General features: G+C 39.7%; 1 protein-coding gene across 5 annotated transcripts in view; it reads left to right on the top strand.

Annotated features, from left to right (window-relative positions):
• Positions 1–8,895, top strand: part of STRN (striatin) — a 69,574-nt gene extending 60,679 nt beyond the window's left edge. For all 5 annotated transcript variants that reach the window (XM_083831621.1, XM_083831620.1, XM_083831619.1 and 2 more), the window contains one exon: positions 86–8,895. In XM_083831621.1, the coding sequence (XP_083687747.1) occupies positions 86–255 (170 nt within the window). In that variant the 3' untranslated portion in view covers positions 256–8,895. The remainder of the gene's footprint in view (positions 1–85) is intronic.
• Positions 8,896–13,861: the final 4,966 nt, after the last annotated feature.

Genomic DNA, 13,861 nt, shown 5'->3' with positions numbered 1-13,861 from the left:
GTAAGTACATGAAATTTCATTTTCCTTTTCTCACAGTGGTGGCAAACATGAGAATTATAAAGAAAACCATTTCCCCTTTCTTTAGGTCATGACTGTTCAATTCGCTTATGGAATCTTGAAAGCAAGACCTGCATCCAAGAATTCACTGCTCATCGCAAAAAATTTGATGAGTCCATTCATGATGTGGCATTCCACCCATCCAAATGTTATATTGCCAGTGCAGGAGCAGATGCCCTGGCGAAAGTGTTTGTATGACAGAGAGCTTCCATTTCAACTCTAGCTTTGTATATATTTAACCAGCTGCACAAAAGAGAAGAGGCGGGCATGAGTCTTCTTATCCTGCCCTATAATTCAGAGAATGTTTGTAAGTGTTTAGTTTTTGCAGGGTGCTGTTTTCTAAATTGAAGTTTGTTCTGGTTTCTGTGAGCTCAGCTGGTGCTGAGAGCTTGGAAACTCTCAGTTTCAAATAGTTCAAAAAAAAAAAAAAAAGGCGCTTTTATTTCAGAGGGTGTGAATTTTCGTCCAGGCAGGCCTTGGGTGAAACTAGGTCTATGTATTCTCTATTAATAAAATTGAGTACTGGAAAGAAGGGGTTTAATTGCTTCAGGGAGAGGGAAAAGAGGGAAACTTTCTGGGATGCTTCTCACTGAGGAATCATGATGTACTTAAAAATCAAATCACCTGGAAAAAGTGTCAGTTCACATGCTCATTACTGTGTCTTGTGAGAGGCAATTTGTCATCCCTTTGGTATTACTAAGCAGATTGTCTTCAGAGAGCGGTAGCTGATGCTTAATCTCAGCCACCTGGCTGCTAGCTTAAGATAGATGTGGTTAAAGGAAAGCAAGTTACTAACATAAATTGAAATACAGTAAAGTTTTATTAAATCTTCTGTGTTATACAGCAAATATTTAGTTTGCAAAAAAAATTTATATAATTTTTTTAAAGACTGCATTAGTGTGTGGCTAGAAGCTGAGCCTTTAGTCCCAATTAACAACAGACTGAAGCAGTCTGTATATACTGTAGTAGCAGATTAACTTATTCAGATTTATAATGCTGTTTATTCTTGGAGACCTGGCACAAGAAATTATCATAAGATTTCCCAAAGAAACTCTTTTACAATATAACTATCAAATGTTCATCTCCTTCTGTTCCTGCTTAAAAAAAAAAAAAAAAGGTATCGTTCTGGGCATTGTGGTACCATGAAATGTTTAAATACTTTTGAAGATTAAACCTATGCCTGCTGCTTTGTGTGAGTCCTGGTAGTGTAATAGTTGCCTACACAAAGTCAGTCTGAAAGATTCTGCCACTTCTAGAGGTATTTCCATACTTCAGCATTTGTGGAACTTCTCAACATGTCCACTTCACTGGGTATATTATGCCATTAATTAGGTTACCTGAAAAATGAGTGCTTTTTTAAGTTATTCAACGGATGTGCTTCTCTGTTGATACAAGTCGCAAATAACTTTTAAAACAATATTTTAGTGATTTTATCCATTCTTAAAGGAAAGTGAGTGGATTCTTTTCCATGTCATCATGAGAGTTTTTACTACTCTTCAGTCTGAAGCTGGCGTTTTCCTCAGAAGGAAGGGCAGAATTGATGCTGGAGATTATTTCTGGTGCTGATGTGAGTAGGAAAGAACCCAATCCATGCAACTCTTTCATATACCAGCCTGAGGTTAAGACTGGAAACTGATAAAAATATTTACCTTTAAACTGACACTTTTTAAGAAGGAATCATTGAAAGATACCAACATAGGGTTTGACCATGTTGTTTTTAGTGTGATATTTGGAGATGGGACCACATTTGAAGCTGAACTCAGAGTTTAGATTAACTGTATTATTTAGAATAAAAGATTGACCTGTGCTGTTTGAGCCTGCAACACGTTACTGCTAAAATATCCTGGAATACCTTTTGTTGCTCAGAATATTCAGATATGTCACTTCATGATATTGATATGCAATATATTTCCATAGATAAGATTAGAACTTTTACCGTGAAACAGATGACTACAATAGTAAATCAGATTATTTAGTTTTTATAAAGTGTGTTGGTTATGATGAAAAGGGGGAAACTTGGCTGCAAAACTGAGCGTTCAACTTTGTGAGAGTTCTGTGTACTTGACTCATATTCTTTCTGTCATTATTTTATTTCTTTTTGGAGAGGAAATTACAAAGATTTATTTGAAAAATTCTAAAAGCTATGTATATTATATATGTGTATATATATTGTAAACATGTATTAAATGTCTAGTAAGGGAAGACTCCATGGGTGCATTTTAATGTTTTAGTATTGAGTTCTCTTGAGTTTGTGTATACAGAGGATAATGGCGTGAGTATGAAATGAATGTTGTGCTTTTGCTTCCACAATACAATATGTAGTTAGAGTTGTTTAAATTGCTGTACATAAAACTAATAGGCCAGCATGCTTGTTTTTAAAAACTGTCATTCTGATTACAATTGGAATGTAAGAAGTGGCTGTTCAAATGTGAATTGAAAGATGTTTCCTTCTCACTATTGAGCTCTTGCTCAAACTGAAAAGTGTTTTTTTTAAAGCTGGCAATAGCTAGAGGATGAGGTGCCTTTAAAAAACAAAACAAAACAAATGTAGCCTTACAAAGAGGTTGTGGAGTATATATATTTTTGTGCTGGTCTTCATAATTGATGTCAATGTCTCTTTACTGTACTTGGTCACATACTTGTAGGACTGCGGGGTATTGTGCATGAGCCTGCCAGATCTTCTGAACATCATCATAGGAGTTAGGGATGAAAAAATTATTTAGGTTATCTAGTCCATCTGTTTGCTAAAGCAGGATTGTAGACTTGTGCATTTTAATATTGTCTTGGCCAGTGAGGTTTTGTATATGTTCTAAACGATTAGGCTTCCTTTGGAAGATTATTTCAATGATTGCTTCTCACTGACAGGAGGAATTATGTGATGTTTAGTAGTTCTTTTTGTAACGTCATGCCAGTATTCCAAGCCATGTTTTGTGCCATTTTAAATATTTCTAATCACTTTTGTAATTTGGAACCTGCAGGTATGCAGTAGTTTCTAGCTGTATATTTCCATTTCTTTCCACTTTTTTCAAGCTATTTTTCAGTCTGCTCTTTTTATACAACTCTTCTTTTGTTTTCAGCTTTTTAGCTCATTTCTCCATGTCTTGGTGCCCACAAAGCCATTGCATATGCAATGAGTTGTTGGACTTAGTCTGAAGGTGATCTGGTAAATGTGGTTTGTCCGTGTCCTCCCCCCCAGCCCGAAACACAGTGCTTTTGTGTAGGAAGTCCAAACTTCTTGGTCTGGTGTCTCACAAACCCAAATCTTAGTGCTGACAAAATAAGATTTTTTATATATATAACTAAGCATTGCTGCTTCTCATGTTTCTCCCTCACTTTCAGTATGTCTTTATGATTCTTTTACAGCTAGATACTTCACTTCTGTTTCATGATTAACCTGTTTTTGTAAGCTTTGAACTTCTGATTTCTGAGTGCACTATTTTTTTTTCATTTTACGTGCAGCTCTTTCTGGTTCAATCTAATTGGTAACTTTAATGAATGTGATACGTGCATCTAAAAATGTAAATGAGACTGGACCTAATGCTTATTCTTGAAAAAAGCATTTTTGTGCAACTCTGTATATTGCATTTTACCATTATGTTTTTTCCTGTATGCAGTCTACATGGTACATTTTTTTTTTAATGGTTAACTCATAGAATTTTTTAGTGTATATTAGCCTATGCTACTGATTTTGGTTTTACTAACTAATTTAATGGGAGAATTTGCAATTCTTTCATACATTGAAAATTGTTCCACTAGGTTTTTTAAGTCCTATCATTTTTATTTAGGATTTACTTCACTGTGCTGTATGCTTTCACATTTGATTTGGTTACCAAAACCCTTGCACAAAATGATATGGAATAGCGTGGAAGAAGCTCTAGATATAATTCTGCTGTGGAATACATTTTCCTCACTCCTATAAAATCCTCGTGCTTGCTTTTTATTGTGCCTCAATGACAAAAGTGTTTTGACACACCAACTAAAAGATTTAGCTTACTAGTTACAAGAAAATCACCTCATGATTATTTTCAGATCTCATTCATCTTTATTTTGATTTAAAAACAAACGAACAAAACAAAGCTTCTTTACCAAGAAGTCTGGACAACTACATGCTATATAGTGTGGGTTATTTTCTAGTCTGAATTCAAATAACATTATGTTATAGCAGTCCCATACGTGATGTGTTCGAGTAAAAGTGTGATGTTCACCATACAGCTTTGTGATTGGGCTGTGCAGCACCATTTTGCAGCTGTGAATTTAAATTAAACAGAAGCTTGTCCTTCTGAATAAATGTGAAACAGATAAAGGACTTAGTTACACCACCTTTTGCAGTACACCTGTTTGTTAAAACACAAGGACGGAGGTGAGGGAAGGGGACACATCTGAAATCAGTGTCATTTTGGGGAACAGCACTTTCCATAAACTGATGTGTCAGAGCAGCAGTGTTTCGCTGTCAGAAGTGTTAGTCCGTCCCACAGGAGACAAGAAATTAAAAAGCAGGCATAACCATCTGATAAGCAAGTTTTCTGAATGCCTCTCAAGATGTGTGTTTGAAAGCGTTTTCAGACTGTGGTTTGGCAGCATCTTTCCAGACTGTTCTGGGGAGCCTACTTGACTGTGAAGCATTTAATACAAATTATATCTAGTAAATCTAGTAAAACCTGGTAAAGTAGGCTGAGTTATGGAAGAAAATGCAATTACTGTGTTTGTGCCTGTACAGGACTGCTCTAGAACAGTCTTTGCAGAAACATCAGACTTGCAATCTAACGTGAATAATTTCTGCAGCATGAGAGTTCCTGCAAATGAGATTATTCCTATTTTTACTTTGAAGATCTGTAGGCAGTGGTCATTTGGATCGTGCTGAGCAGTGAGGGAAGCAGGGAGGCTGTTTGCTGAGCTCTGGAAGGTTAAGCAAGTTAAGTGGCCAGAACCAACGTGCCCTCCATGGAACTTGTGTCATCTCAGCGGAATTAGGCTGGGAAGCAGTGCAGATTTAGCCTGATGGTATCACAGGGAGCAAAGGAAAACCCTTTAAATATAGAGCGGCAAGTTAGCGAGGTTTTCCCGTAATGATTCTTCAGATCTATTCACTTGTCCATTGGTTGCAGGTTGTATGAAGGACAAATTCTAGTGTATGTTCAGATTCCAAATTACGCCCTTTTGTGTCAAAGGTGGATTTTCAAATTTCAAACTATGTCACTTTAGACAAGGTGACCCATTTGCATATGTTGCTAAATATTGCTTTGTCATCTTGATTTTACTTTCTCGTATAAATGAATAAGACCAACGGTTCCAGGTGATTTGTGACTTGCTTAGCCTGCGTGTCTTTTCAGCTTTCTTGCGGGTGAGCTGGAATTCTGATAAGCTTCATGGAAACTACTGTGAAAAGATACTGCTGCTTATAATACAGCGTTTAAAAACATTCTGAAAATTGTGGCTGTATGGTGAAAATTGTCTTGGCCTACACAGTGAAAAACAAAAGATCAGAATATAATAGTGAAATGTTCACATATGGTAAATTGGTTTGTATAAAATGTTGCAGTCTGACACAGTCACTGATTTATTTTTTTTTTTGGACATCTGCTGCTGGTGAGCATCATAGTGGTGTTAAGTTGAGATGTTAGTACTGAGTGACAGTGAGGAAACAAAGATTTTTCTGAAAAACCTGTTCGTTCCCCCCCCCCGCCCAAATCTGACAAATGTTTCAGGAATCTTCCTTTTTCCATAAGGACATGGAGGCGTTGAGAATGTTCTATCTAAATCCGGCAGTATCTTTAGTTGAAGATGTTACAATTGGTGAACTGTGTTGGCTGCTTCATCAGTTTAGAGAACAGTTACTGAAACTAATGGCCCGTGAACTGCTAGGCAAAACCTCTGCAATGTTTCTGCTGAGCCACAGTGAAACTGATGAAAACCAAGTCATAGGCAGTGTTTAATCCATCACATTAAAGATGGATTGACCGACAAAAAGTAATGCACATTTTAAAAGATAGCCTTAGGCCCAACAGAGCGAATGAACAAATGTGGCGAGTAGGGGGGACTCAAATGACCTGTGTGTAAATAGCTTTTGCTCAGACAAGTGCTCTTGTTCAGCGGGTGGGACTAATCCCGGGAGGGAAGCTCCTGGTAAATGGGACATTTAAAATGATGCCTCTGCCTGTGCTTATATATATACATATGTATGTGTGTGTGTGTATATGGGTGTGTATATATATATATATATATACACCAGTTGTGCAGGTTATCATTCTTCTGAATTCTGATTTTTAATCTTCCCACTTGAATCTTTCTTTAGGCTATATTTTTCTTGGAATCTTAAAATCCCATCTGCAGTAGACTCTCATTGCAAGGTATATTTCGTAAAGGACTATTGTGGTTTTTTTTTCAGACTGTTTTTTGAAGGGTAATGGGGTTTGGGCTTTGGTCCTGCTCCTCCCACCACCAAAAGGCTGTTCTGTACCTCCTTATTCCCAGTTCATTTAAGTCTACTGAGTTCTCTCTTATCCCACCTGCTGATCTAATTTTGCTGCTCTGTTGTCAGTTGTGAAAACTTAGGAAGTACTGTACCATTTAGGGTTTCTGAGAATCTCCATTCCACTACAGAAGGTGTAATTCCAGTTCCATAGTACAATTCGTGGGTCTGAACAGGGTCATTGTCAAGAGAGATTTGTTGCTGGATGACGAAGTCTGAAGTATAGATGAACTAAAGTGGCATTCAGTAATACATGCACTTTAGCCCATCCTTGTTCCTGACTGAGTCCGTGGTGTTGTGTGCTCCACTAACTTTGTGCAGTTTGTGCTGCCAAGCCACTCTGTGATGCTGGGAGGTCACCCCCATGTTCAAACCATGCCTGCACATGTGCTTTTGAAGCTGCTCAAAGCCTTGTGTGGACAATTCCTTCCGCTTGAATTGCAGCCCCCCCAAAATTGTTCCTTGCTATTTCACAGAAAGCCTTGGTCCCCACACCAGACTATTAGGCTGGAAAGCTGAGAAGATTTACGCAGCTGAATTTGTCCTGCTCTGCAAGGAAAGGGATAACTTGTCTCCAAGCCAAATATTTTCATTGCTTTGCATTACTTACAAAAGCAGCCAAAAACATTGTATAAGGGAAAAGCAATGGACTTCAAGCTACTATTTTTCCATTGAGAATTTATTTTTTTATTTTTCCTATCAATGAGATAGTGCTTTTTGAATGTAGATTGTTTTCAGATGTATGGCTCTTAGAATTGTCTCCGTGCAGTCAGGCATCTACAAACATGCATAGGTTTTGAAAACTGTATCGTATGTGAGCACTTCTTCTGGAAATGCGAAATGAGCATGTTTGCTAATAATTTCTTGTACCTTTATAGCCCAAACAGACTGAAAAGCAGTCTTGTGCTACATTTTCCTTGAATCATGCACCTGAAACTTACAGAAATCTGTGATAAGAAAAATATTGTTGCTGTAAGATTTTCTATTAATATTTGTCAGCACATACCTGCATTGTATTTCGTATAAATATCTTCAGTTGGTTTCTTTTAAAAGAAACTGTCAGGTTAAAAAAATTTAAAAAATAAAAAATAAAAATCAGGCAAATTTCTTTGCATTATGGAACTTTCACTAGTAAAATTGAAGTAATTTTCATTGTGATCACAGTTTGGATTGTTGTTGTTTACATTCAGCTATTCCCCCTGCAAAACAAAAACCTGTTGAATTTAGTTACCTGACAGTTCTTTCAGAGAAGGTGCCACAGGTAGGAACCACTTAAATGTTAGTAATTCCATTTGCTCCTCTTCTGTTCTAGGCCACTTCCATGACAGTTGATAGGAAAAGGCTACTGTGACTTATGTATGAACTCTTGCTTAAACAGCTAAAGGAAATTAAGATTCCCCTTCAGAATTATGCTGAGGTTATGATTTTGCACGCCAGTTTTGAATGACTACTTTGAAACAATATTGGGCTTCAAGTGTCTTGCAGAGTGGTGAATCCAAATGAGAAATGCCTACTTGTTGAATAATAGTCTGCTTGTCAGTTTGTGTATGGCTCGGTACAAAGCTGTGTCAGAACTACAATACCACCAAACTACCTTGTTTAAATGCTACTGTTGTACAAAAGTGAATGTTTTTTTTTTTTAAGTGAGAAATACTGTTTTCTAATTTGTGAAGAAAATGGTTTTCTTGGGAGTAAGGATCCAAAAAATTCACGTGTTTCAAAGATTTCAGAAAGGCTTCTTGTGGGAAACAAAAAAAATGAAAAAGTGATCATTCTCCAAAGATCAAAGACTTGATAAGCCTTTATAAGAAAAGGTATAAAAGTTTGCTATACATGAAAATGCTTCTTCAAACACTTAGTATTAAACTTTTACTAAAATTCAATATTTTAAAATCCTGGTTAAATATCTAAAATGACAAGATAGAAAATTCAGAGGGAGATTATTTTGAAATACACCACTATATTTTTGAGCTTCACAATTGCAGCCCTGAATTTTCTCTTTTTCACTGGAATTCATACTTCGTGAAACTTCTTGGATGGGTTCTATTTAAAGCTACATTCACTTGCCTGAATAATCCAGATAACTATTTTGTCCTTAAAATTATATAGATCTGCATATGTTAGTGTGCCATTTAAAATGAGACCACGTTGAGGTAACCACGCAGGTATTTATATTGATATGACAGTAGTGAAGTGGGATAGCTGTATACTGTACCCGCGTTCTGTGCTGAGCAAAATCACATGGACTTCCAGAAATAAGCAATGGTTTTTAAGAGCAGCTTTATTTAATGTTACAGCAGCAAGTAAGTGTCATTTGTACCATATAATTATGTAAATTGGGTGCTAATAAATACTATTTTTCAACATTTTGTATTGTGTTCATAATTCTGTGTTTTTTCTCATAAAGTTTGTGCTCTTGGAGTATGTACCAGGAGGGGGAAGTACACACAGTCTAGCACAAGTAGTAGCCTTCGGTGTGGAGGCGCTTGAGGTGACTTCACATGAACTTTTTGAACTGTGCCGAGGGTTAAGGGGCTGTCTCAATTTCTCTGTTCTCCATATGTCTTGTTTTTGTACTGTTCTGTTGCCTCGTCACTGTTGGCACCCTGCATCAGGCACGCAGTCCCTGCTGTCTGCCTCGGCTGAAGATGCGTGCAGAGTGGGTATGGTACCGTTGCTCAGGAACTATCAGCCTCCCCTGATCACGGTGAAACGTGGTGCGCTTCCTGGGTAGAACATTTGTTTAAAATAAAAATAAGCGCATGGTTCTGCCCTTGGGGAGAGGATGAGAGAGAGCAAACCACACATCACAGATGGTAGCCGCGTTGCTACGGGAAAACGCTCAGAACGATGCTGCTGAGGGGGTGGTATGGGAACCTACACAGAACCGAGCAGAACAACTTGTCAGCAAGTCCGTCCTGTTGGGGTTTTTAAGATTGTAGGTGGGACAAAAGTTCTTGTCTCTTCTCTCTCCCCGGTAGGTAAAATAAGCCTTCTGCTTTAGTCCTACTCCTCTTCCCTCCTCAGAGGAAAATAGGGATTGTTGTATGAAATGATGGTACAAATGCATTCAGCCTGTGTTCTGCCTTCAGGGAAGGTCAACAGAAGATTCGTGAGGTAAGGAGAAAACAATGTAGGAGTTACCCTCCCACACAGGAGGCCTAAAGACTACCTTGAGGGATTTGAGACACTCAGTTACACAGATAACACTGTGATGTTTTTAATGTAGAGGTGCCTTAGCAAATGTAGGTTGATTGCTGTTGTCCAAGACTTCCTCAAATTGAGATGGTGGTGGAAAAGAAAATGGAACTGGCTTAATTTCTTTCCATTATGGTGGGCAAGGAAAAATAGCTAGAAGAAGGACAGAGAAGGTGACTTAGTTCAACCACAAAATAAATTATAGAATCATAGAATATCCTGAGTTGGAAGGAACCCATAAGGATCATCAAGTCCAACTCCTGGCACCGCACAGGTCTGCCCAAAGTTTAGACCGTGTGACTAAGTGCACGGTCCAATCTCTTCTTAAATTCAGACAGGCTCGGTGCAGTGACTACTTCACTGGGGAGCCTGTTCCAGTGTGCAACCACCCTTTCGGTGAAGAACCTCTTCCTGATGTCCAGCCTAAACCTCCCCTGCCTCAGCTTAACACCATTCCCGCGGGTCCTGTCACTGGTGATAACAGAGAATAGGTCACCTGCCTCTCCACTGCCCCTCGTGAGGAAGTTGTAGACCACGATGAGGTCCCCCCTCAGCCTCCTCTTCTCCAGGCTGAACAGGCCCAGTGACCTCAGCTGCTCCTCATATGTCTTCCCCTCTAGGCCCTTCACCATCTTCATCGCCCTCCTCTGGACACTCTCCAACAGTTTAATGTCCTTTTGGTATTGTGGTGCCCAGAACTGCACACAGTACTCGAGGTGAGGCCGCACCAGCGCAGAGTAGAGCGGGACAATCACTTCCCTCGACCGACTAGCGATGCCGTGCTTGATGCACCCCAGGACACGGTTGGCCCTCCTGGCTGCCAGGGCCCACTGCTGGCTCATATTCAGCTTGCTGTCAACCGCAACCCCCAGATCCCTCTCTGCGGGGCTGCTCTCCAGCGTCTCGTCGCCCAGTCTGTACGTATAGCCAGGGTTGCCCCGTCCCAGGTGCAGGACCCGGCACAAATTAAGGTATGTATAGTACAGAAAACATTCTTACTGTTTGGTATCTAGGTCACATTTCTCATATTTACTGCTTGCTTTGACTTGCCACCTCAGCGTGGGTAGGACCTGTGGAGCTGATGGGTAGGGTAGTAGAGCCATGAAGGAAGTTTAGGTTGGGTTGGGCCTGTCTGGATGTTTAACCCCAGAGTTTTTTCCTGGTTCCTGGCACCGTTACTTTATGTGCTGGAGAGTGGTGGTAGGAGGAGCAACCTGAGAAGCTGCCACAGGGAAAGTGTTTGCCCACAGAAGCAGCAGAGCAGCAGCAGCTGAGGAGCCGGAGGGTGCACATGACAGGCGATGCCTCTTGTGCACAGTGACAGCAGTGGTTTCAAGCATCCTACATCCAGACAAGCCTTGGTAAGACACTGCTGAGAAACAGGGTTGTTACCTCTGTCTGTTGAGATAACTGAACTGTGGTTGTTCACATAATGCAATGTGGGGAGTTGCTGCTGGAGTTTGAGGGAAAGGTGCTGCCCCCATGTTGAGCTCCCCCATATCAGTGTCCATTTCCTGGTGCATGCTTTGCACTGTGACTGCTGAGCAGTGATAAGCCACCAGCCCAACTCCTGAGTGCCAAGATGCCCGTGTCCTAGAGAGAGGGTGATCAGACCTCCTTTAGGGTGTACATCCAGTGAGTAGTTGCTCTGGCTGCCTGCCTGCCTCTAGGCCCAACCCGTTGATGCCCTACTCTTTTGGATGCCTCAGCCAGGCTGCAGCTTCCACCCCAAAGGTCAGTACAGTCAGTACACGTTCTCACAGACTTAGTAAAAAGTACATGCAGTTTAAGGCCTTTCAAACCAGTAGACTCTGGTCCAAAGTCCAATTCCTCTGATCAGTAATTTGGTGGTCCTTCCTCTGCTAGCTCACTTCTAGGCTTTTTTTTTTTCCTTCAGCTGAGTATGTAAAAAAAAAACAACAAAAAACAACACATTGAACCATGAAACACTTGGGTCTTTTTCCAGCCTTACTAGGTCTGCTAAAATCTTGTGAAAGCCTCAGCTGCGTTTCAGAAACTAACATGACATGGACCATATTTGAAACTTATTTTTTGAATTACATATGAGGCAACATACTTCGAATGCCTTTGGGACATTTTTATTGCAAAATATATAGCAACTTGTATTGAGAAGCTCAAAACAGCTTGTATATGTTACAAAAAGAAGCTCTGCTGCTTTCTCCAAATACACCCCATTCAAACATTTATGAAGCTGTATTATCATTTTTTAATATTATTTAGAGACTTCAGTAGATGTGATGAGTATTTTCATTGCTATGAAAGGTGAAGGGTTAAAAGAGAAGTGCGTTCTGTGCTTATCCACACTTGTGTTGAACACAGGTCGTATTCTGGCAGCTTCTGAGGATTACACTAGAGTTTACAGTGTTTATGGGTAGAGCATCTCAGGTTAAATGAGAGATGAAAAATTAATTTGAAGATCATCTCAAGAACCTAATAAAACTGCTTGTTGGCAACTGAGCACCATGGGTGTTCTGTGAACTTAAGACAAGCCATTTCAACAACAACAAACCCTGCTGTGCCCTTAATAAATGCTTGTGGTGGAAGATAGCTCTTCAGCTTTTCTGTGGGGAGTGTTTGAAAACTCACTGTTGTTGCTTTAAGCTTTTGGTAGAAGTTGAAATCTCTGTCCTAAAGAACACCTGTGGCTCCAGCTGTTCCTAATACCTTGGCCATCTGTGCTGTGCTTTTGGGGGAGCACAGGCACAGCCTTTGGGAGCGTCTGTGGAGGAGTGCCAGTCTCCTGTGCTGCAAGGGTACGGCCGGTATGGAAATTGATATGCAGTGGTAAGCTGTTGCATTAAAAATTAGGCTGCAGTCTTAAGAGTAGTTAGAAGTTAAGGCCTAGGCCTTCTCAGCTAGCCACAAATTAAACCCCAAGCAAATGAGTTTTCAGATGATAAATCTGGCATCTGAATTAAAGTCCCCAGTAAATCTGACGTATGTGTTTGGGTTCATCCAGCCCATGTAATACTCCTTGTTGACAGAGAATTAACAGCAGAACAGTGGTGAGGGAAGTGGGTCTGAAGATGGGGCTATCAGGGCTGCTCCTCTATGTAACTTTCTATCCTTAATGGTTGGTTTTGTCAAGCCAAGAGGCTATTGCTGGAGAAGTGCTGCAGCACAGGTTAGTGTTAAAAACTGTGTGCAAATATCTTTTATGACTTTGCTTTGCTTTTGTTTTTTGGAAGCTGGCAATGACCTGGGTCTTCTGTGAAGGTAGCATTATCATATTGGTAAAGCTCATTTAAAGCTAGAACTGAATATTTTTTTCTTAAAGAGGGAGATATGAACCATCCCTGTGTAAAACCACTGCTTCATCCAGTATTGCTTTTGGTAGTAATGGTTGGAGCACCTCGTGAAAGGACCCTAGCCTGGCTTATGTTACCATGCTAGGGAGATCATGTAGAAGTGGCTGTCTGTGTTAATTTGAATTATGGTTACCTCACTGGTAATTTTTAAGCTGCTTCAGTTATATTTCCAAACAAAGATCTGAAAGATCATGTACATTTTGTTGACAGAAAGGAGTCTCCTTTGGCAACTTCAATTAGTTTTTTTACGTGAATAACAACATCCTGGGTCATGGTTATTTATTAAAACTGTAAAGGCTATTAAAAGTCAGGTTTGTGAGTAAGATGTGAAATTTGAGCTTTAATTTCTTCCAGTTTCCTGTTATTTCCACAAGCCTGATGTGGTGTTGCTTTGACTGCCATAAGGTGCATGAACATGCACATTTTTACTGGCACTGAAACATCATCCCTTTCCTTCCGTAACTTCTGCTTAAGGAATGTATTTTCTTAAATGACACTGGATGGAAACAACCAGCAACTGCTGCTTCCTAATTGCAGTGCAATCCTTTAGACCCTCTTAATGTGTCATTCCTCCTGTTGCTCACCAGCAGTATGGCTACCTCTTCACGTAAGAAACAATTGTGAATTCTGAATAACTCAGGGCTGTAGAAAGTATATTTTGAAATTAATCCGTAAAACAGAAGTCCACCCCAAATTCAGAAAAGAATCTTTAAATTTTAGAAATACTACTTTTCCCAGTGTATAATACAGAACTTTAAGATGCTTTCCTCTTAAATCCTTGTAATGGCTCTCAAATAATTATCCTCAC

The sequence above is a fragment of the Anser anser genome (genome assembly GCF_964211835.1).
Source record: "Anser anser genome assembly, chromosome: 3".
Lineage (NCBI taxonomy): Eukaryota > Metazoa > Chordata > Aves > Anseriformes > Anatidae > Anser > Anser anser.
Note: the sequence above shows the minus strand (reverse complement) of the source record. Positions and strands in the feature narration are given on the sequence as shown.